The sequence below is a fragment of the Tinamus guttatus genome, unplaced genomic scaffold, assembly GCF_059628265.1.
Source record: "Tinamus guttatus ecotype Peru unplaced genomic scaffold, ASM5962826v1 Tinamus_guttatus_pri_ptg000002l, whole genome shotgun sequence".
NCBI classification, from domain to species: Eukaryota; Metazoa; Chordata; class Aves; order Tinamiformes; family Tinamidae; genus Tinamus; species Tinamus guttatus.
The window spans coordinates 448273-472331 of record NW_028288536.1 but is presented as its reverse complement, the minus strand read 5'-3'; the positions used below and the strand labels follow the sequence as shown (position 1 = coordinate 472331).

Here is a 24059-nt window from a genome sequence, read left to right as displayed (position 1 = left end):
TCTGTGTGGGAGGTATTCCTCTACTGTTATTTCATTCTTTTTATTATTATTTTCTTTCTTTCTCTGGTATCTTTTAGTAATGTCTTAACTCAATTATCTAGGTGCCCTTGAAAAAAAAAGGAGTAAAAGCACAGGCAATAATAAGGTTAGAGGCAGACAGGCAGATGTCAGCTGCTCTCCTTTTGGAGAAGGCTGAGGGAAGGGATCCACACTTAGAGGACAAGATGGGTGATGCTGCCTTGGGGAAGGTCAGTAAATCTGAACAGCACCTCGGGGTGGCTGGAAGGAGGGGGTGAATTTCAGCTCTGGGGACTGCTCTGGGAGATAATGTTTTCCAGGCCTGGGTAGCTCAAGGGTCCTTGGAGGAGGAACATCACAGCTGGAAAGGGGGAGCTCCGGCAGCTGCCCCTGGAGCAGTGGGAATCCAGAGCGAGCCCAGCTCCTCGGCTGCAGCATCAGTCACTGATGGCCCCTGTGGCTTGGGGAGGGCCTGGCTGCAGCGCTCCCCAAGGAATGCTGTCCAAAGACATGCGAGTGCCCCGAAGGCCCTCGTGGCCTTGCTGCACACGTTGTTAATGGACCAGCTTCTTCGGCGTTTCCCGCGGGGCAGTCGGGAAGGAGGAGGGAAGAGGCAAAGCTGTGACTCCACTTGCTCAAGGGACATTTGGTGCCATGTGAGCCAGGAAATGGGAAGCCTTCAAACATCCCAGGGTAGCCAGGCTGGCCAGATTGGTGTGGCTGGCGAAGAAGCTGCCTCCACAGTCTGGGTGCGTGGCTGCCAGGCTCCTTCCCTCTGCTCCCCTCCAGCCTGGCTTTCCTTAGCCGATATTTTGCTCAGTCCCTCAGTAGCTTTCTCAGTGGCTATTGTCTGAGATGCCTGAGGCTTCACTTGGGCAAATCTGTCATGGATATTACTGGGAATTGGCCCTGTTTTCTAGGTGTTTCTGGGTTACACTTCCATGGGTTCCCCTGGCACTTGGCAGAAACAATGCCTGCTGATCCACAGGGCAAGGAGGACGGCAGGACGGGGCGCTGCGAGATGGGTGCTCTAGTTCTGGGCTCTGCCACTGACCTCCTGTGATCCGGGGAAAGTCAGAGTGTGGTGCTCTGTCCTGCTTCCCACCAGGCTTTTCTCTGCTTTGCCTATTCAGGCAGTGAGCTCTTTGGGAGAGGGAAGTGCCCCTGGCTATGTGTGTCCAGCATCCTTCAGAATAGCAAGACTACCATCAACCTGGTAGTAGGAACATCGAATCTGTGCACAAAGATTGTTTTCCTTCCATGCTTTAACAGGCTGCATCTTTTTTGCTCTGTACTATGTATGAGTAAATTGTTGTTATTATTTTGTCATAAACTGTCCTTATTGTTATCTGCAGCAGGATGGAGACTGCATGATCCCCTTTGCTTTCTAGGCACTTGATGTCAAGAGTCAGAGGAAAAACACAGAAACCCCATCCTGTTTTTTTTGACTTGAACAATGGGAGTCTTCAGTAGCTTCTGGTTGATTTTGGTTTAGAATTCATCTAAAAGGCAAAAAAAGAACACTGGTTTGAGTCCTTCCCCCCACCACCCCATGCTTTTGGGGTGGTTTGCTAGACCTTCCATTGTCCCAAAGTTTGGTTTTTGACAATCTTTATTTTAGAAAGGATTTCTTTGCTAGAGAAGCATTGTCCTCTCTCTGCTGATTTTGTTTAGGTTACAGAACGCTTTATAGGTAGGAATAGCATCAGTTTGACTGAGAATGCAACTAGACACACTTCTTGCTTGAGAACTTTTCTTTTTCCTTTTTAACGTGAAAGTTGCTTTTGCTGTGTGCTAAATTCTTGCTGTCTACCAAAACACACATACCGTTTCCTCCCCCAGCGTTGCTGTTGTTGCTTCCTACAGGGTACATCTGGTCTTTCTGGGTGCAGTGGGAAGAAGCATCTCGCAGAGCCGGGCTCTTGGGCTGCTCTCAAAGCCTCTGTGTGGGCAAGTGACAACATGGGCTGATCATCGACATGAACCCCAGTGATATGTTACCAGTCACTGCGAGGATGCAGCCCAGCAGCAGAGCGTTGCTGCATGGGCTGCTGCCTGGGGCCGGGAGGAGTTTAGCATCTACTAAATGAGAAGCAAATTGAAAAGTTAATTTTGGCACTGGGGCATCGTGCAGTCCTCAGAGGTGGTACCGTGGTAAGTTAGCACTCGACAGCACAATTAAAGCCAGCCTGCCGCTCGTGCAGGTATTGTGGCACCAAAACGTGAATTAGGGGGTTGCTTTTTACAACTCGGTTGCTTTCTCTTGGCAGCAGTGACACTCAGGGTAAGACAAGGGGAGGCTGGTGAGGTCTCCCAAAGACTTGGTGGTGAGCAGGGAGCAGGAAAAGCCCAGCCTGCAAGTTAGGCGTGCTGCCTTCCTGGCTCAGTTTGTGATTATGTGGCCCCCATATTCCTCTTTCTTGCCGTTTAGCTGGGGAGCAAATTTCTAGGAACAGTCCTCCCAAAGACACACAGTTACATAGGACGGAAACACTGTGGTAATAGGAGATTTAAATTGCCATGGAATACCTAATGGGTCAGTAATGGGGCAAGAAGGTGTATGAGCTGATAGGATTTTTTTTTAATTTAATTTGTATATTTCTTTAATATTAAGACACCTTAGGAAAAAAAAAAAAACTCAGTACATACAGTACTTGCCTTTGAACCTTTCCAAAACCAAAAAAAATGACAGTAATACTGTATGGAGAAGAAGAAAGGGGCAAGAAGTAGGTGTGTTAACTGAAGTCTGTAATGTTCTCCAGATCCTGGCGGTCTGTCACGGGTTTCCCCTGTCCCCGTGGCTCTTCAGCCTGCCGGAGGCCCCCTGAGGTGGAAATTAACAGTGTGCTGCTCTCAGGCGCGATCGGCAATACGTTTCAGTGGCACTGCTAGCTGAGAAGTGTTTAAATGTTGCTCAGAGTTTAACACTCCATGGAGCGTTATTTGATGAGAAGAGCTGCATTTTACCATCCTGCACGTGTAAATAAGTATTTTTTTTGTCATCCTCATGAGAAGGAACAGATTTAGGGTTCCAAGATCTGGTGGGGCGTGGGCTCAGTTCCACTGACCTGCTCATCCCAGTGCTGTTTTGGGGTAGTTTAAAATTAGAACCGTGCAGTAGTTGCCTCCAAAATATTCCTGCATTCCTTCCTGGGGTGAGCAAAGACGCGCTTTAATATAAATAGATTCACAAAAAAGAAAGGGGAAGGCAGGAGGAGGGAGCGTGCAAGGAGCAACCCTCACTGTCGAGGCGATGCAGCCCGCGCTGCCGGCTGTGGTACCCGGGGCGAACGGCACGGCCGTCTCCAGTGCTGCCCGTCCCGCGCTGAGCAGGGTTCCCATCCCTGTTCTCAGTGCGTTCCGTGTGTCCACGCTTCCCTCTCTGGCCATGGGACAGCTACTTGGCCATCTCCTGCGGCCCATGTTTGGCATTTGCAGAACCTGCTGTTTGCAGAGGGTTGCGTTTTGCAACCTCGACACGTTTTTTGGATGCTCGGGCGGTAATTAGAGGCGATGAGGGGCAGTCCTGAGAGGCACCACGCACCTCATGTCATGGCCAGGAGGGAGCCCCGGAAGGCTCCGCGTGGTACCAACACGGGGGCATCATCCTGCACGAGAAACGCTGCCCTACCTTGATGCTCACCACGTTTGGGAAGCGCCTCGGGACTTTGGATCCAAATACATTTCAGTCCAACTAGGTTGAGTTTGAAGAGTTTTACACATCATCTTACGGGCTAATGTAGCATAGCATCACAGCATGCTTAAGGTTGGAAGGGAGCTCTAGAGATCATCAAGTCCAACCCCCCTGCACACGCAGGGTCACCTAGAGCACGTGGCACAGGACTGCGTCCAAGCGGGTTTGGAAGATCTCCAGAGAAGGAGACTCCACAACCTCTCTGGGCAGCCTGTTCCAGGGCTCTGTCACCCTCACTGTTAAGAAATTTTTCCTTAAGTTCCTGTGGAACTTTTGATGCAGCTCCTACAGTGCTTTCGTAGCACCCAGCCGCTTCTGGTTTTATTTCTGTATTTCAAGTGGGACCTATCTTTGCTGAGCCAAAGCTGGCTAGGGAAGTCTGAAGAGCAGTTGCCAGAACAGGAGCGCTCAGCTATTCCACGTCGCAAGCAGCGTTGTGCCGGCATGCTAATAGCTTGGCAAGTCTGTTCTTGAGCAGAGCTCTTAAGCAGATAAACAAACAAACAAAAGCTCTGCTCATGCCTATATGCCCTGCTCGTGATGGCTGCCGTCTTCCCTCCCTCCTAGAAATGTTTCTAATAAGATGAATGTGGCTTCAGACTGTCCTTTTCCTTCTCACATATAAATCAATTTGTCATGCCAGCCCCTACACGCTGCGGATGCTGGAAACGTGGAGCACTCTGTACATCGTGAGAGTATCTGGAGCCGCTTTTTTAACAACGTTCTGAGGATGGCCAGGGTTTAAATTTGGCCTGGGATGCTGGGAATGCCACGTTTCCCACAGTCCGCAGTTCCCTGCCTTGCAGTCCCTCAGGAGGGCTGCAGAGGGGCCTCTCCTCTCCCCTCCCCACGGCAGAAGCCGCAGCACTGGCAGGAGCCGCGCGCCGCCTGGCCCACGCTCCGCGGGGAAAAGCAGAGGCCTCGGCTCTCAACGGAGAGAAGCGGAGCCCCAGCAGGACCGGAGAGCTGCGGGGAAGGCGAGCGGGGGCGGCGCGTTGGTTGTGTGGAGCGGCCGCGCGCACGGGCGGGCGGGAGCGGCGCCTCCAGCCGAGCCGTGGAGCCGGCCCTGGGAAACTCGCTGCCTCCCTCTGGAAAGAGCAGTAGCTCCGAGCCTTAAAAATGACAAATGTGGCAAACTTGCTCTGACACAAATGGTGCCCAGTGGATTTCTCGCTACTTTCCTCGTTCTTTTGTGTGGGGCGTTTTATGTGGGGAGGTGTTTGGCCGCCATTTTAGTATCCCTCGTTCTCTGCAGAATTGGCGCCGAATGATGTCTCGCTGTTTTTTTTTTTTAAAAAAGTTTCCTTTTCCTCGGTGCTCCTCAGTGTTGTGGTCTCTTTTTTTTCCCCTTTCACCGAGAAGGCCGTGTTCCCCCCATATCTTGAGCATGTGCTTTCTGCACTTGAAACTATCAGTCACCCTGGGGCCTGCTAATTCCTTCCACGGAGCAGAGGAAAAGAGGGGCAGAGCTAAGGGAGGAGGTGTTTTTCCCCCAGGTTGTGAGGTATTTCTTCCTCCTGCCTTGGTGGCGGTAGCTCTTCAGGAGAGGACCACAGGCCTTTGCCATCAGGCAGAGGTCCAAGGAGGGAAACGTGAGTTGTCCCTTTCCTGGGCTGGCCGAAGGGCTTTGGATCCAGAAGGCAGGAGGGGAAGGCAAGGCCGGCCATTGGGACCCTCGATTCGTTTCGGAATCCATGCTAGCTTGGGACCAAACTATAAAAAGAAATGCATGTAATAAAGAGACTTTACAGAATAGGCAGAAGCCTGAGTAATTTATTTATAGAAAGCAGGAGGGTTGGTTAATAAGGGGAGAGTGCAGCCCTTACAAGCTGTAAAAGAAAATGGAGGCTGCGATTCCTGCAGCCCGTGATCCGATCCCTTTGTAAGACATTGGCAATAGGGGGATGATGAAGGGGCCTGTGTTATCCAAATAAACCAGTGGTTTCGGGTGTTTTGCTTCTGGGGGTACAACTTTGAGACGACTGTAAAGATATGAAAAAGTTACCCAGGAAAAAGAATAACGTTGATGTCCACCAACACAAACATATATGTCCTTGTAGGCTTCTGCCTGGGAAACTCAGAAATCAGTGAGAAGAAAGTCTGTAAAAAGAAACTATAACTTTAGTGAAATGTATTTTTGTGGGGATCTTTTTTGTATCGTGCTTTATTTGTGAGAGAGGAGGAATTCAGCAATGTAGGTGGCGTGTCTCTTCCTGGATGGAAAACTGGCGGATTCAGAGGAGGGCCTTGGAGTTGAGGTTTGGGAAGAGCATTGGGAGATCAGACTCTTTGACTGGAATTCTGTGTGGACTGTGGTGCGTAAGGGGAAGCAGGGAAAATATGAATACTAGGACCATTGCTAAGTGCCTATTAAAAAAAAAAACCTAATATTTACCCCCCTGTAAAATTATACTGGAGAAAACAGTTTTACGGGATGGTTTCATGAGTCGGCAGAGTTGAATTAACCTTGGAAGTGCTGGAAGGAGGTCGGGAGCCACCCTGTCTCTGCTCTAGCTGCAGAGCCAACCAGCTCCGTTTGCTCTTCTGCATCCGCCCCCTTCCCCCTGCAGTTCAGGTTTTTTTGTTGTTCACTTTCTGCCATTTTAGTGATCTAAACCAACTTATCATATGATCAGAGGAGCACCAGAATGAGCTTGATGCTCATCAGAGAAATATGTGACAGCGGAAGGGAGGGAGATGGCGGAGAAGGGTAAGAGCTCCCCCTCGCAGCAGCTGGATCCCTTAATGCAGCTCTGGGTGCATGTGCCCTTGCTGTGGGTGGCTGAGGAGAGACCCTGCCTTCTTGCCTTGCAAAGACCTGAGAGAACTGACCTTTCTCAACCACCTCAGCACGCCTGGGTTTACCCAGTGAGGTATTGCCCAGGTGCCAAGCACCAGTGCCTGGAAGTAAAACCTGCAGTTCCTGAATGCTAAGGAACTATCAGGCCTGAGTCTGGGTCTTGCAGAAGTAGAGGGGAAGGTGACTGCACAAGCCTCCTCTTTGCGTTTCATCTTTCTAATCACCCTTTCAGTGTGGAGAACAGCTGTTGGAACAGCTTCCAAGATTTTGTGTAAGAACAGTTTTGAAAGAAATTCTCTTCTTTTACCTATCTGGAGTGATAATTGTTTTTATGGGTCTGTCGGGGATGGGGAAAGCCCTGTGTCGCAGCCCCTGTCTGAACGTTGTGCTCTCTGTGTGTGAGACACTGGTGCTGACGCTTCTCTCTGTTTTGCAGGGCCGGCATGTCAAAACGGGCCAGCTGGCAGCCATCAAGGTCATGGACGTCACCGAGGTGAGTAGAGAAATGCTCTGCTACATAAGCAATAAAAGCAAAACTCACTGGCACGGGCTAGTGTATGGCTTAACTCGTATTTATTTTCAAGGACATGGTTCTCGCGTTCAAACGCTGGCTTGTTGTTTGCAGGACCTGACCCCTCAAGCCCGTCTGCCTTTCATGAGATTTCTGTGTGTTCATGAGGCCCAGAGGCCCCTGTGCACACACTGCTTGGTTAGTCCCGGGATGCAGGAGCACAAGCAATGCTTCCTTCTCAGGAAACTCTCCAAAGAAGGGACACAGAAAGGGACAGACTCCCCATTGCCCCCTCCTTTTCTTTTTTTCTTCTTGCATCTGCCTTACAGAAGAAGATGAGGAGGCTGCTTGAAGTGGAGGACAGTAGTTTCCCTGGTACATTTGCAGCCTAAAAAGGGTATACAGTTATTGAAAGGAAATGGGTCCAATAAAGTTCCCAGAAGCCTGAAAGCAGAAACATCTGCTGGAATGATGAGCAGATTGCTGGCAGAATTCAGCAGTGTAAAGCAGTAGTTGTAACTGACCCAGAGGGATTTAGCATGGAGCTTTAGATGGGAAAGACGGGAAATTAACCCAGTCAAAGAAATAAAAGATGTATGCCTGTTTTTGAATCCTTAGATGTCCTGTAAGCATAGGCTCTGCTGTTCAAAAAGCAATGAGTTTAAAGTTTTTAAAACAGATGAGAAAAAGAATGGATCATTCGCTGTTGATTCTGTTTGTGCTACATAGATTTTTATCTGCAAATTAACACAACAGCTTCAGATTTGAAGTCAGATGAGCTCCTTCTGTGTGATGTGCAGTATGTTTAAGTGACAGTGCACTTCTGAAAAGAGGTTGTGCATCTTGGAACCAAGCATCTTGCTAAACTCCTCAATCTTATATCAATAGGAACATATTTTTCCCTTATATTGGAAAATTTATGATAATGCTCAGAGTGTGTTGCAGAAAGCAGAGGTTCTTTGGCAAGCTGGTTATTTAAAGCGGGAACAGGGATATCACTGCAGAATGTTTTATGTTTTGATGGTGTATGAATAGGTCCCAACAAGTAAAAATGGACTTGGACACAGACTCCTAAGAGCTCAGATGGGGAGTAAGGGGTGAACAGGCAGGAGGAGGAGGACAGCCAGGCAACAGGGACAGGGCTCTGCTCGCACCTCTGTGTCGCCTTGTGATGGGTGCACGGGGTGGCTGCTGGTCTCTAGCTTAAGCCGTTGTGTCTCCCAAGAGCAGGACATTCTTGCTTTGTGGGGTGGCCTGGTAAAAACCAATTTGCAGCTGGAGATTTTCAAAGAGCGCCTCCATGAAGAGGCAGTGCCTTTTTGCTGCAGTTAACATGTAGGCGGAACTGGGAAGATTGGAGGTGCCCTGACTTAAAGCGAAGGCTCTTTGCACAGCCGAAACTCCCCTTGTGCTGCAAGCAGCTTTAAATAAGGCAGTTTGCTGCACCGTGCGGAATGAAGGCTTCTTCCTAGCATTAAGTTTGGCTGTACTGCACACTCTCCCTGTTTTTAATAGCATATATTAATCGCAAACAGTTGCAACTGAGAGGTTGCAGGGCAAAAAACAATTGGAAAATGCTGTGTAGAGTGTGGCTGAGCTCATGTTGCAGGAGATGCCTTATGTTTTGAAACTTTCTGTAATTTTTGGCTGATTCTGAAACATTCATTTTGTATTGGCACTGTCTCTCTTTTATTCTTTTATCTCATAGCCCTCCTGCTCCCCGCTCCCTTTTTTTTAGAGGAGGAAAGGCAGAGGGAGGAGTTTTGACACGTTAGCCCCCTGCAACTTAAAATCCTCATGGTTCTTTACCAATACATTTCAAGCGTTTCGCTTCAAAGCAGTAAGCCTGTGGGGGCTAAAAACGTGGCGTAAGTGTTTCCAAGTCGTGCTAAGTCAGCCCTGCCTTTTGGCAGCAGGCATGGCTGTTCCGTGTGCCCTCTCCTCAGGGGCAGATGTGGCCCCGGGATGCTCCTGTCGGCTCTCACTGCCTGTGGCCGCGCACTCCCCATCCGCCTCCCCGCGCTTGGGCAGCCTCCCGGCACGAGGGCCCCTGTGGCCAGATGGAGAACTGGATCAGACAACGGGCCCCACTTCCAGGTTAAAAATACCCTCGCGCTTCTCTTCCCCCCGGTTATTTATAACCGGGATTGGTTCACGGATCTAGTTTAGCACACGACGTGGCAAACAGTTGTGCCGTCGCTAGGAAGAAGGTGGTATGAGACGGGAAGAGGGGTGCCGGCGGCGGCGGGGTGGGAATAGCTCGGGCTGACGTTGCTGCCAGGGATGGTGCTGATTGTCAAGCCGTGGCGGTCGCGCCAGCGTCCCCCCCGGCTGGCAGGGCACAGAACAGCCCCGTTTCCAGCCGCTCCAGCCTTGTTCTAGTTTGCCACGACTTTAGGAGAGAGGAGGAGGAGAGAACGTGGGGGTGGATGGGCAGGCAGGGAGGGGAAGGGGCTGCTGCCGCCCGCCCCGTCCCGAAGGAAGCGCCGCAGGAGTCACGGCCTCGCGCTGGCCGTGGCGCCCGCTTCGGCGGCCCCGTTGGCAGGGGCCGCGCTCATGCGCTGGGGTGGCTGCGCGCGTGCCGAGGGGCAAACGCTGCCGTGAGCAGCTACCGGGGCTCTAGGTGACTGTGCCTCTGCTCAAGTTTTCCTGGCAATGTTATGTCTTCCTGCTTAAACGCGATCGCTGCAGTGGGTGATATCTGAGTGTTTAGTCTGACCGGGGCTGGGAACAGGCAGAAGACTCTCTCCCTTCTCCGCACCGCTCCCCTTGCCAAACACCCAGCTCGTGACAGTATCTAATGCCGTGGCCAACCCCGAGTTTCCAGCTATCATGGCCCAATTCTGCAAGTCTTGCATGGCTCGGGATCGCCAAGGCTGCATCGGGTCTGGGTTGCAAAGCTTCGATTACCCAAAATGGCAAAACCAAGGTGAATACTCTTCCAGAGAAGCTCTGCTTGGCATGAAGAAACTGAGGTATTACTGGAGCTGGAAGAAATATCGTTATCTCAAACTGTGCATGGCACTGTTGAAAAGTTCTTTGCTCTTCTCTGCTTTTCTTGTGGTTTTCTCTTCTGATTTTAATTTCGAAAAGAATGGTGGTAAGGATGAGAAAAGAGGAGGTGGGCTGAAGATATCAGCTTGATCTTTGAATATATTATGAGTAGTTAGCGCTGCTGCCTCTAACGTTGGGGGAGTGGTTGATGTGCATAAAACTTTCCTGTCTCTTCGCCATCCCTAGTCTCTGAGCAAATTAAGACAAAATCTACAAGTATTCTTACAGAATTGCGTTTCTAGATCAGGTTTTCACTTTCTGAGGGTGAAGCTGATGCAATATGTAGGATGAAAATTTTCATTTCCGCAAGAACAAATAAAAACAAACCAAATACCAGCCTTCATCAATTGCAAGCTATTCAGTGGTTGGAATGAATTCAATGACCTTAAAAGGGGAACAACACGAACCATCACCATATACATGCTTTAAAAATGACTTTCTGACATGTACACGTGCAGGATTAATCCACGGCTGTGTGTGTAGTGCGAGGAGGCCTTATTTGAGAGATTCTCGCAGGTTGTCTTTAAGCTTTCGACTGTAGGGTCGCTATGGGGCTCTGCTTTGGAAAAGACTGTTTTTAGCCGGGGCGACCCCTTCCCAGAGGGCACTTGCTGCCCGAACTGCCAGGGATCCAGCCTGGAGCGGGGAGCTGCAGCTTTCCGAGCGAACCGTGACCGACACCATCGGATACGGCACAGGCGCGCTGGCACATTCGGCGGGCACCACTTAGTTAGAAGAGCTGCTTTTCTTGTGAAGCAAAAAGGAAGAAAAGGAAGGAAAAATTAAAACTTTGCCATGTTTTCTGGCAGTCTGTGTGCATCTAGGCTGTTAACTCGCAGGGCTCCCTGAACAGACAGCTTGACGCTGCTTAACTCTTGGAGGCTTCCTCTGCAGCTGCAGAGCTGTTTCCAGTGTCGATCCTGTGTTCCACTTCCAGAGAGGCTTTTGTTTGAAATGTTTAGTAGCTAATTTTGAGGGAAAAACACAATCCTGTCTTTTCTTTCTATTTGTTAGAACCCCTGACGCTGCTGCTTCTTCCTCCTACCTCTTCCCACACACGCTCTTGGCATCCTTTCGGAAAGTTTTCCGCATGCCTTTTTAACAGCGGCATTTCTCAGCTCTTGTGCCCAGTGTTTCATGACTTGTCCAGTCTAGTCTGTGTAAAATTGTGCTAAGTAAACAACTGGGTGCTGTATCCTGCTGATTTATGAAAGAAGTTGGATCGCTTTTAGTGCTTGCCTGTCTTGCCCTTTCTGCACGTTATGTGGCAAAACTAACAACCCCAACCCAAAACCTCCACGTCTGCACCGCAACGTGGCACATCTCCTCTACCCAGGCAGTCAAGCTTGGCCGTCTCCCTGGCTCTGCAGGTTGCTTTCTGTCTGTTGTAGCAGGCGAGTCGCTGTCTTTTGAGCCTTATCTTATGGCCTATGTGGAGTTGCAGGTTTGCATCTTTGTATAGTCCGTGAGAAGTCTCAAAAACAGAGGGATTGCAGGTGAATGAAGATGCCTGTGTTCCGCACACAGCAGAGGACAGCGGGGCTGGCGGGGGGCTCGCGGGTGGCGCCGCACGGGTCAGCTCAGCTGCCCGTGCCTGGCTGTAACGGAGGGGAAGGGCACCCATGGGTGCCCCGCGCTGGCGAGAGCCCTGCTAGAAACACTGACTTGGTCTCCCAGCAAAGCGAGTGCGTCCAACACCTGGCCTGAGCTGCTCCTGAGATTCTGGATGTAACCCAAGAGACTTTCCTGGAGTTTTCCTGGAACTGGTTCCGAGGCTGGCAGGGATTTGTACAAAGGGCAAGTTTCCGTTACTCAGGGGCCTGGGGCAGGTAGCAAGGCTGTGGGGCTGGAGAAGAGGCTACGATCAGGGACGGGGAGGAGGGTGCCAAGCTTCTCTGGGTAATGACCGGACAAGCGGGAGGCTGGAGAGAGGGAGCATATTTATATTTCAACGTGCTTTGCTTTGGAACCTGGCTGCTTCACGGCTGGAAGAAACAGATACTCTCCTTTTGCTGTAAAACTCCCCAGGGGCACCCCTGCTGCCTCACCAGGATCTACTGCCTGCCAGGAGCAAAAAGCTTTGGCTGCGGAGCTTCGTGTGGCTCTGGGAGCCCCGTTCCTGTTGCGCGGCTTCGCCGCTGATGTTGGGAGCTGGCCTCGTGCTCGAGGCTGCTCGGGAATCACCGCGTTGGGAAGGTGCGCGGGCAGCTGCGTCGCCTCTGCCTTCCCCTCGCCCGTGTGCCCGCACCAGTGTGATGTGCAAGGCTCCTCTGCTGTCCGCCAGGAAAGGTTTCACCGGTGCCCCATAAATCATAACGTGGTTTAGACTCTGCTAACTGATCTTGCAGCTGCATCGAGGAGCTCTGCTAGTCCAGTCAAATCCCCCTGTTTCAGGGAGACAGCGTTTATGTTTTGCCCGGGTTGGCCGTAGGATTACCGGGTGACATCCTCATGTAGCACAAGGCAGGCTGGTCAGGATACTGTCATGTACCTGGAGTTTACTGCAAGGTGTCCTGCTGTGCAGGCCCCAACTGGCCTCTGTGGGCAGAAGAGTGGGAAGGCTGACATGTGTTAAGGTTTGAATGCAAGTTTTGAGCTCTTTGGCCAAGTGTGGACTCATTTTCCTTAAAAATTGGGGGGCAGTTCTCATGTATTTAACTGTAATCCTGCCCATATATTCCTGCCCTGGTACCTGTAGTAGCCTGGAGACCTCCACTGTTGGGATGCGAGTGACCGGTTTTTCCAAGGAGCGTCTCGAGCGCCTGTGCTGGGGACGCCAGGGCCATGCGGGGAGCCGTGGAGCACGGACAGAGCGCGGGTGCTCGCACAGTGCTGCTGTTTGACCCACGGGGCCCAGCAGTGCCCCGTACCGGGCCTGGCCACGGGGCTACCGGCTGCGACCGCGCGGGCGGCCTCCCCGCGCGCGCTCCACCACGGCGCCCTCGGGCTGTTGGAGCTGCCTGGGGACGGTGGCGGTTTGATGGGAAACAGAAGTGTTTGGTGTGCAGGTAACAGCAGAAAGGACGGGGCTGCGTTTGGTGTGATTACCGTCAGCTACGGAGCGCGGCTCCGTTTGCCAGTGCTGAATCAGACATACTGTCTGCTCGGGGAAAGCAAGACAACCCTGTCAATACAGTGCTAGAACATGTGTGCTCTTGTCAGTTTGGGCAGAAGGGAAACAGAGCAAATTGTGGCAGAGTGCTTTAATTTTAGCAAGCATCTAGGCTGGGACGGGGTGCTGGGGCATATTCCTGCTATCCGAATAGGCAAGTGAGAAATCACAGTTTCAGGGTCAGCTTCTCTTCTTCAGAGGTGCACTCTGGGTTTAGGCTTAGGCATTAAGATCAAAGGTATGAGAATTAATTTGCTGTTTAGGTTAGAGGGGTTATATCTGTTTGAAACATAATCTTTCTTGACTGTTGTTAATTGTAGTTTCATAAACTCCACCTGCCTCTGGGTTCCTCCTGCTTTTACTGTGGCATTCCATATTTTTATCTTGACTTCCTAAGGAAATGAGGCTTCTCAGTGATAATGCCTCTGTGTCCTGCCCTCTTTTCCAGCAAGTGCCTTCTGAATCCACTTGGCAGCTTCAGCCAACCTTAGTGAGAGAGGAATTCCAAAGAGAGGAGCTGCAGGAGTTCCTGGCAGGCTGCATAGAGAAGGGAGGGTGCAGTTTATTGCCTCTTTGCGTCTGCATATGGCAAAATTTAGTCACTCTCCTTTAGCAGTCAGCTGACCACTGTGCTGCACTAAGTCAGCAGGAGGAGGTAGATAAGGGGTTCCTTTTTTTTTTAAGAAAAAAGTTTCAGTGCTCAGCTTTCATGTGGACACTGCAGCTATGAAAACTCATGCAGGTTGACACACACACAAACAACGTTGGAGCATTTTAAAATCTCCCTCTGGTTCTTCCTTTAGGTTATGGGTTTACAGAGAGGGTTGTGCGTTTGAGTTTATCTCATCATATATACACAAATGCACACACACATATATATATAAAACAAAATAGCTGTGTTGTTCTCAAATGCTTAATGAGAGAAAAACACTTGTAGCAAGTCCCTCTGCGGCGCTCCTTCTGCAGGACGCAGTGGTTGTGTGGGGAGTTGTTGGCTCAAACACAGCCTGAAAACCCTGCTCCTAAAACAAGGGAGGCTGGCGGGAAGTGCTGAAGTGGAGGGATATCGGAATGCAGCGCTGGGTTTCCAACCCGACACGGGCTGGGAGGGATAAAGTGGAAGTGCTGGCGTGGGCCAGGGTGCCCTCCGGGCAGCGGCGCTCGCCTGGTGAAGCGCCTTGGATGGAGCCACGGGAGCAGGAAGGGAAAAACCTACACAGTGCCTGGAAATCCATCCCTGCTGTGGGGTGTTTCAGCGAGCGGAGACTTAGCTGGGAAAACAGGCCAGGGGCAAAAGGGGAAGCGGCAGGAGCGCAGGCTCCCGGCGGGGTTTGCTCGTGTCTTACTGCGCCACCTCGGCAGCCTTTGCTCGAGCACGGGTTTGTGGGCTTGGGGTTTTTTCCCTCTTCCCCTCTGTGAGACAAGCTCCTCTTTTTAAACAGCAAATGAGCTACCTGTTTTGCAGCTCTGGCTTTTTCTGCTTTCTCCCCTCTCCTGCCGTGGTGGTTGGAAGCAGCGTTATGTGGAGCCTGGGGTCAGCTGTGAGGTGCCGGAGCTGCGCTGGGTGACGTAGTTGAGCGAGGGCTGCACTCTCAAGCAAGTCTCCACCAAAGCCAAGTTCCTGGGAGCAAAGCCGGTTCCTGTCTCAGAGCTGCCGCTGCTCCTCCGCTCTGGTTCAGACAAATTTGCAAATGCACACAGCGAATTCCCCCATTTGCAACACAAATCGTTCGCGTGCTGTCGTGCGCACCGACCACTTGGGCAGAAACGGAGGGATCAGCATGTAAAGGGCACCCTCGGCTCTTCGCCTGGCACGCAGATGTAGATGTCAACAACCATCCAGCCCGCGTGAATTCATCCAGGGTTTCCTCTCCCTTGCGCCAGAAAGCTGGAGCAGCAGTTGCCTTTCTCGCTTACAGATATTCCCACGGCTGCGCCGTGGTGGCAGAGGCTCCTGCTGCCCCAGCCCGGGGCTGCTCCCGGGAGGTCCTGCCCGTGTCCCGTCTGCTCCTTGCTCAGAGCTGGGGTTTTGCAGGGCAGCAGAGCCCGCCCGAGGCCTGGCCCTGGCCGGGGGGCCAGCCCGGCCTCTCTCCTCCCCCTGTCCCAGCTGCAGTGCTCGTGCCCTCTCCCTTGCGCCACCGCTGGCGTTTGCCTCGTCCCAGGCTTTAGAAAGTTCAAGCAGCAGAGAAGTATTGGCCGCTTTTTCCTTTTTCCTGTGGGAAGCGCCAGCCGCGTCCGTAGAATCTCCCCTCGCGGCCTGGAGGAGCCCTGGCCGTGACCCGTTCCCCGTCCGCACCTGGAGGCCGAGGAACCCGGGAGCGCGTCCCAGGCTCCCAGGCCGGGATTCCCGCACCCTCCAGTGCTTCCCAGCGTGCAGCAGGCTATTTTTAGCCCGCTTCCTCGCCTCAGAAATGACTTCATTCCTTGCACTGGAGCATTTCCACAGCACTTCCTGTGATTCTGGATGCCGGCGCTGGGGATCACGCGGGAAGCGGAGTCGCCGGATGGCTCGGTGCGAGCGGCGGGGCTGGCAAAACCGCCCGTCCCCGGGCCCCTACAGCAGGCCGGCCTGGGCGCAGCGCGGCGGGGACCCTGCCCCGTGTTTGTGGGCACGCACACCGCGTCAGCCCTGCGCTTCGGCTCGGGAAAGGCGAAAGAAACCGGCCACATAGCAGCAGGTCAGCGCAGGTGCGGGGAGGCGGCTTACCTGGGAAAGGCATCTGCTTGCTTTAGGTGAATTCCGAAATCCAAAGGCCAGCCTGCCCTTGCTTTGTGCGTGCCCCATCGCTAATGCAGAAGATATTGCTTTTTCTTCCCCCAGATACTAATTAGATAAGACTTAAATCACCAGCTTCTTTGGCAGCAGTTTCAAAGTGGTCTAAGATACCTGAGCAGACTTCGCTGTGGGAAAGAGCGCTCATTTAATGTTGTTGCATATGAGGCACCTAATGATTTATCACTTGCAGATAAAGAAAAGATAAAGGAAAAAGCAAGTTCTGTAAGAGGTGCATTTCAAAAAGCTAGTAGTCAAAGGAGGAGAGCCTAAGTTGGTGGATTTGGGGAGAGTGTTATAAACGTTGATAGGAAAGACTTGACACAGCAGCATCCCTGAGGCAGTGCTGGATTTAGAGCGGGGCTCTCGTGGGCTGGCATTTGAGTGGCTGGAGTTTTTCTTAAGAAGAGCTCAAGGTGTTTTCCTTACTGGTCTCCTCTGCAGCATGGAAGGAATGTAGCTGTGGAAAGTCGGGAATGCTCAGGAGATGTGTGATTGGTGGACAGCAGTGACTGTGCTGTTGTCAAGGCACAGTGAGACCAAAAAGGTGGATTTCAGTTTTTGAGGTTAAAAAAAAAATTGCATTCAGTATCACGTCTACTACCTTGTGAGTTTTCCACCTTTTTCCCTTTGCACAGGGCTTAATTAAGCCCTGTTACTCATGATGGATTGCTGCTGGCCTCGGACTGGGGCCGTGATCCACGCTCGCTCACAAACCGCCCCTGCATGGTCGGCCTCTGCAGGACAAGCAGCTGCCCAGAGCGTGGGCCGGCGGCTGCGAGCGCCCTGCTAAGTTAACGTGGCTTCGTGAGCTGTTACCTGCTTCTGCCTTGACCTGCCTTGGCCTGTGAGCATTAATTTATTGTGCAGACTGTCTCTTGAGTTTTCATCCTTGTTCCCTAAAAACCTGTGAGGCTGCTGAGTATTGGCCATGGCTAGAGGGCCCAGTGAGGTACCTACTCAGCACCTACACGGTGTGAAGAAGCAGATGTTCCTCCAGAGGTTGGCACAGCAGCGCAATGCGGACCTTTGAGGGACACTAGTAGCGGCTTGTAGGTGGTCGGTGCTCCTTGTGTATTGAGTTGACTTGTTTGTTTCTTCACGTTTATTTTTTATCCCCTCCCATGGCTTTTGCCATCTTCACAACGCCACGGGTAAGCCAGGCCCCGCAGGTGTGAGGTGAGCAGCACGTTGGGGTGGCCAAGAGCAGCCCAGTGGCTTTGTGGCCCCCTGCGCCCCGCTGGCAGGAGGGAGCGCGATGGGCGACGCCGGAGCGCGCGCTCGGAGCAGAGCCGCCGCTGCCGCCGCGGCGCGTCCTCCCGCCCTGCCGAGCCCGGCGCGCAGGCGCCTTCCTGGTGCGGAGCTAAATGGAAAACTCCTTCCCCCGGCCCCGGCCCCTCTCCCCTTTGGCTGGGCCGATTGCTCTTTGTCTGGTTTCGAATCAGAGCGATTAAAGACAGATTTTTCAGAGCGTCACTCTGTCATGTTTCAGCACTAGCAGAGCAAAAAGTCGTAATATCGTTTAGGTCGAGTAGCTCGAGCGTAGGGTTACAGTCCTTTTCCTGCTTATGAATCATCTTCCCAAGGGACCCTGCAGTGATAGCGTTAGTTTTGTTTTAAAGGAAAAGTCCCTGTGAAGGGACTATTTATTTATGCAGACAAGAACAACCCTCCGTTTCTTTTTTTTAAATAAGCATGTGACTTCTGCATTTATTCTTAACTTAGGCAGTGCTCCAGAGGCAGATGCAAGCAGGCTGGCGTTGCAGAGCAGGCTGAGCTGTGCTTGGCACAAGAGACCTCGTGGCCACTGGAACCCAAGATGATGCCCTTTCCAAGGGAGATCAGCTTTGGGTTTTTTTTTTTTTTTTTAATGTAGAGCAGGATTTCAATGAAATACACCACGAGTAAAATTGTTTTGCTGTCGAGATGTTGTGCCTCGCTTTTTAGCCATGGATGCGAGGAGAAGGGGAGAAGGACTAGCTTGTGACTTCCTTTGAAAAATAGGAATTTCATGCTAGAAACGAAAGCGTAAAGCGGTCTGCTTGGGAAGCGGCCGTGTAGAGATAGGCACATGGCTTTCTATACGAGGAAGGGCGTCCTGAGGGGCTGTAAGTGCCATGAAGAGATATGTGCATGGGTTTCTATAGGAGGAAGGGCATCCTGAGGGGCTCTTAATTGATCCCATTCTGGCGCTTGATGTTGCTCAGGTCTGGTAGATCAGAGGTGGGGAGAAGAAGAGACCGGAACAGGTTCCAGTAGACTCAAAACTTACCCATTGTTTTTCTGGACTTCTGTTTTGGTCACATATGTTGCCCAAGAAGTCAGACAACCCCCTGCCACGAAACCAACCCAGCAGCGCTCCTGCCCATGGCCCCAGTGTGAGTAGGGGAGCTCTCGGTGCTTTCACCTCGGTTCGTTCTTGGTGCAGTTACTTTTGTGTGTTTCGATCTGTCCTGTGCTCCTCGATTGACGCAGAGAGCCGCTCTCAAGGCAGGTGGCCATTTCTCTGCTTTCTGGGCTGAGGGAAGCCCCTTTTCCTCTCCCCAGCACACGGGCGTCCCTCTCCCTTCCTCACTGCTTTCTGCTTGCCCTCCGCGAGCCAACAGTTCCAGGCACCCCGTTTATTCCTCCTGCCCTCCTGCGCCCGCAGGTGCCTGCGCTGGTCACGGCGCGGTGCTCTGAGACCCTGGGCTTGGCAGAGGCCGCCGGGAGCCCCTGAGCTCCCGCGGCTCCGCTCGGCTCGGAGCCTTCCCGGCGGCCTTGGCAGCAGCGGCAGCCAAAACATCTGCTCCGGGAACACAGTTCCCTTCTGCTGGCAGCTGCGGGAAAGGGATTTTGTGCGGCGCGGCGCCAAGCGCGCGTACTCGGGCACCGGAGTGCGCGGCCTCCCGAGGGCTTTGGCAATGCAGGGTGCTCTGCAGCGCTGCGGGTAAGTCAGCATAAATCTCACCGAAGCAAGTAGCGATGAAAAAGAGCACCTCAGCAGCTGCTTCGATAAGGAACTCGCTTATCTGGTATGCACAGGCACGGACATACCTTTGTACCTGCCCAACAACTGCTCTCATCCGAGTGTAAGGGAAAAGCGTCACAGCCCTGTTGGTCGTCCCTTCTCTGCAAGGGTTTGGCACAAACGCAGAGTGAAATTTGCCCTTTGCAAATGTCTCCTTTTCTTGAGGAGCCTTCTACATTTATTTGTTACCGATAGAGATTATCTGTCTCCTCTTTTGTTTTAGGAAGAACCTACTATATGCCGATGAAAGTGCTAGCTGTGAATCAAGTAGTTGGGTGTCTGCTGGTAAATTGTAATTTGAGTGGTTGGACCTGATAATTACAGAGGCTTCATCATCATCTTGTCAGTCAGTTGTAAATCATTCTGGAATGAATTTGCTTAAAAAAAAAAGAAAGCTGAATTTCTGAGCACAAACATATTCCGAGGTAAAATGTAATATCAGAACATCAGGTTTTTTTTCTGCTTTGAAAACCTATAGGGTTATAAATGTGGATCACTCTCTTATGTGAAAAAGCAAGTTGGAGAGAGCCATTGCTCTATGAAATTGCTCTCAGGACATACTTTTCCAGTTGTTTCTCTTCTGCCTCGGAGTTCATTCCCAGAGACTGCCTTATCCTTCTTATTCAGTGGGTCTTGGGCTGCTTTTGACATCAGTCACGGGCCTGTGTTTGTCTTTTGCAGAAGGGGACTTTTCTTCCCCGTGCCCCAGACCTGTGGCCAAAAATGCACCCTACAGCAGTAGCGCTGATAAAAACCTAGTGAGACATCTCTTATTCAGTATGAACTGAGAAGTTTTAGTCAACTTTTCCCAGGGCAGAGGCTGGTGTATTTCTGGGTGTATTCACAGAGGTGTCTGTCTCACAGCTAGAAAGCAGATGTTGGTGCTCTGCTCTGCGCTTTTCTAACAGCACAGCTGAGGGGGGAGAAGCGGTGCTGGTGGTGGAGAGGGGTTAGAACCTCGCTCTGTGGGCCTTTGCAATTAGCTGCCTTTGCAAAATGGGTGGAAAAAAAATAAGGTACTTGTCTGGGCATTTTTTCTAACAGAATAGAAAATGGAATTTGACTTACTTCTAAATGGGGGGAGGGGGGGAGTTACTGGCAAATTTGGGCCCATTTGGGACCTTGACTCTGTGATTGTGTCGTTCCGTGCACAGTCTCATTTTCATCCCAGAAATAAAATTCGGGTCATCTTGTCCGCTTGTGTCTTTCCCTCTTTGTGTCACTCATGCCTTTGCCACAAGAGTGTTTTGCCAGTGTCGTTTTTGACGGCTTTTGAGATTCTCTGTGTTCTTTCTTCTAGTTGCAGCCACCTGCAGGCTCTGCATATGATGCATATTAAGCCTGTATTTTAAACAGATGATTGAGGGCTGCTGTCTTTCCAGCACGGTTTTCTTTCTGTGATCCATTCTGCCTGTCTCCTTGTGACAGAAAGTGCCATTTGGACATGCCAGATCCTATCCGGTAGCAATCGTCACTTTGCGTTTTCCATGCTTTGTGCAAGGCGCAGGAGCCGGGTGCTGATTACCCGCCGAGGCTGAACGGTGACTAATATTGGACCGGAGCAGCTGAAGTGTTTCACCTTTAGGCAGAGATTACCTGAGATTAAAACTTGCAAGGACTTGTGTGTTCTCACTATGTCATTCAATCATCTTTGTAAGACACATGTACAGATGGGACGATGTGTTTTATTCCCGTGTAATTTACGTATTTTGGCTAGTTCACAAAAGAAACCTTTTGTTGAAGAAGGCAGATCATGATCTCACATCAGTCCTTGCTTACAGGGAGTTTTTTTGGAGACTGTAGCGTGGCCCAAAATTTGAAGCTTTCCTTTTGTGGGTATAAGAGACCGTGGGTTAAAGCCAGCACGTACAGCAGGCTTTGAATGTAGCTGTTAGCACCCAAGCCAACGTATTACTTAGGTGTTTGCAGATTTGGTGGCTGTGTATTAGATCTTGTTCTGTCTAGTATACCTCAGATCGGCTTCTTTTTAAAAAAGCATTTACTATTTCCTCATAGCTTAGGTGCTCAGTGAGGTATTTATTTAGCTTTATATGAGTGTATTGGTTGATGGTCTGCAAAGAAAATGTAGGAATCCTGGTTCCCGCCTCCCACCCCCTTTTTTATTGTAATATTCTGTGTAATGTAATATTTGCATTCGCTGGCAAAATGCAACACCGCGTTAGTGTTGCATACACAGTTTTAAATACGTGGAAGGAAAAAAATTGCAGCCCTTGCAACATTTTAATGAGGAGGGTTTGCTTAATTAAAGCCTGAAAGACGTCGGGAATCCGGGCAGCCGAAGGCTTGGCAAGTTGTTCCACCTCCCAGTCGATTTAGGGGCAGAAGCGTAAGTCGGTAATAAACAACATCTCGGGGCCTCCAGTGGCTGCTCCACGGCCCTCTGAGAAAGCCACCACCGTCCTTAGCGGCCACAGCCCGGGTTGGCCCTCATTTTAGGCCCCTGCTTGGCAGGCTGGAGCTTGCGACATCGCAGAGGAAGAGGCGCTGGCAGGAGATGGGCCTGACCCCCGGGACTGCTTCCCATCCCTGGGCAGGCCGCGGTGCCGGGAAGCAGCCGGCGCTGCGCGGTGGCTTCTTTGCAGCTTTCGGGTGCCCTTTGGACCCGCCGAGGGGTTGCGCAGGCGCCTCCTTCGCGCTCACCCCGGGCCTTGCCGGCCTGCGGGCCCGCACGGCCACCGCGGCCGCTCGCGTCGCCGCAGCCTCGCGTGGCACGGGTGCCACAACGCGGCTCGTGCTGCCAGGACGGCCGTTTCCTCACGCGCGTTTTGCCTTCCCCTCCTGGACGCCTGCTGATACAGATCCCGTGCGGTGCTCTGCGGGTAGAGCAGCCCTTCCAGGACGTTTCTGCCTTCTCCCCACGCCGCCCACGAGGGGCTTGTGCCGAGGGGGATGCCAGGGAGGGCGCTTTGAACCCCCGTGATGGAGTCGTGTGGCTGGAGGCGTCCGAGTGCAGCCCGGGAAGGGGCAGCCCCCTCCTCCGAGCCAGCACCGACAAAACCGGGGTTTTTGACCCTTGAGGGAACATCCCTCCGTGTTTCGCGCTGCGTTCCCGGCGCTGCAGGCTGCTCCCCTGTATGTGAACTCCGCACCTTGGCAGGCTCCGGCAGGGACCTGCCTCGCGTTGGGAGCTTCGCTTTTATTGTGGTTAGTTCCTCCCAAAATCGCAATCTCCTTCCCGCCTCAGAGGCAGCACCGCAGCTCTTGCTCGGTGAGCAGCGCTGCCCCGGCTCCCTTTGCCAGAGCTTCCCCTGGTGTGTGAGAACTGTTTTAATGACCGTGTCTATTACAGATCCCAGTACCAGAAAAGGTCACCTATTGTGCTCGGTGCTATTCAGCCTTTCCCCGTCCTGGCCAGATCCAGTTTCGAGTGGATGAAAGCCAGAGGTTTGGGGTGTGGGAAGGAGGGAGGAGAGAGGATGTGACACACGCACGGAATGGGGCTTTGCGGGAGCTGGTGTCATCATTTATCTGGAAAGGGTTGGGTTTTTTTTTTGGTGCCTTCTAAGACTTCTGGTTTTTGGAGGGAGAGAGCAGAAATGAAAAGAGAGAGGAAGGGGGAAGGAAAACAGACTGAATTTCTTGTGGCTTGTGTGATTTTTGTTTTTGTTTTTCCCTGAATTTACATGGTAGGGGAGAGACAGTGAAAGAAAGGGTGCGTTGTGCTAGTCCTGGTGCCCCTGAAGGCAAAAGCGTTTCCTCCTCCCGTTCGGGGTGCTCCTGGTTTGGTGCTGCCCTTCCCCTCCCACTGCAGAGCCGTACAGATACACGGTGTCTCTCTCCATGTGTATCCAAATTCTCAAATAGTTCTAAGATCCTCAGATCCCAGAAACTACCCCGGAGCTAGTGCTTCTTAGCCAGTGTAGCTTAACCCGGAATCCCAGGCACAGTGTAAGTGGCTCTGCCTTTCCTAGCAAGGCAATTCCCTTGGTACCGGCTGGCAGAGCCTCGTGGGCAGCATGGGAAAAGGCAAACAATAGGAGACTTGGAGATTTCCTTTTCCCACCCCTCCGCTTTTCCTGAGTTTTTGGATTGCCGCTGCTGGGGCAGTGTTGTTAGTGCTTAAAACCCTTGCTTGCAGCTTCAAACCACTGAATGTTGCTTGTATGGGGAGGGAGGAGATTTTTCACTCTCTCATTTCTTATAACAACAAGGAAGGTTACTGAGAGGACCAGTTTGTATTCCTCTGCGGGCTGCTTTAGAGCAGCGTGTAAATTGCCTGGTAATTGATGAGGTTCGGTAATGAAGCTAACATTCGTTTTGCTTTATCCCTGCCTGGCTGCGTTTCTTCACTCCTGTTGCCTGTCATCGTACTCTCGGATAAATAAAAGCGTCCCGTTCCTCCTCCCCTGTCTGTGCCATCCCTGAAGGGCATAAAACCAAGAGCGGCCAAGGGCAGGAGCTGCTTTTGGAGGCAGCTGGTCATGGAGAGGCACCAGTTACACAGGATGCTCCGCAGGCTCTGGACAGGTTGAGGCTGTTTGGCTTGGTCCTGGGTTCTCTAAGCAGTGACGGGCAAGGAAGAATATGAGACTGGGCATGGAGGGATTTTTTCCCCCCTCTCCCTTTGGTAATGTCCTCTCTGCTTCTGACCATTGGTTTAGGCACTTGCTGAGCTGCAGGTTCCTTCCTCTCCCTTCCCACCAGCTTGTCCCCCAGGGTGCTCATGATTCCTCATCTTCTGAAAATGTGTGCAAATGGGCAGGGTTCTCTTGGGATAATGATTCTAGAAGGTCATTTTTGGGAGAGCTGCTGAAGTTGCATAATTGACTTGTCCAGTTTAATGTTCTCTCCATAGGGCCGTTGTAGTTGCTTTTATTTTTTTGTTGTTTGTACTCCAGTGACAGCATGTTCAGACAGACCACCACTTGCAAAACCCCAGCTTAAGTAACAGAAGTAACAAGTAGCTGATCTGTGTTTTGCTGGTCACTGCATCTCTGGTGAGGGCACTAGATAGTAGGGAAGCCAGCAGTTTGCAGGGAGAAGGGAGGATTTGGGGACATTGCAGTGTGAGGGCTCTGGGAACCACTAGGTGGCACGTTGCTAGGCCGGATCCGCTCCCGCTTTCA

General features: G+C 51.8%; 1 protein-coding gene across 4 annotated transcripts in view; it reads left to right on the top strand.

The window, feature by feature from the left end:
* Nucleotides 1-24059, top strand: part of MAP4K4 (mitogen-activated protein kinase kinase kinase kinase 4) — a 602555-nt gene that overhangs the window by 519642 nt on the left and 58854 nt on the right. For all 4 annotated transcript variants that reach the window (XM_088539979.1, XM_088539912.1, XM_088539830.1 and 1 more), the window contains one exon: nt 6949-7005. In XM_088539979.1, the coding sequence (XP_088396105.1) occupies nt 6949-7005 (57 nt within the window). The remainder of the gene's footprint in view (nt 1-6948; nt 7006-24059) is intronic.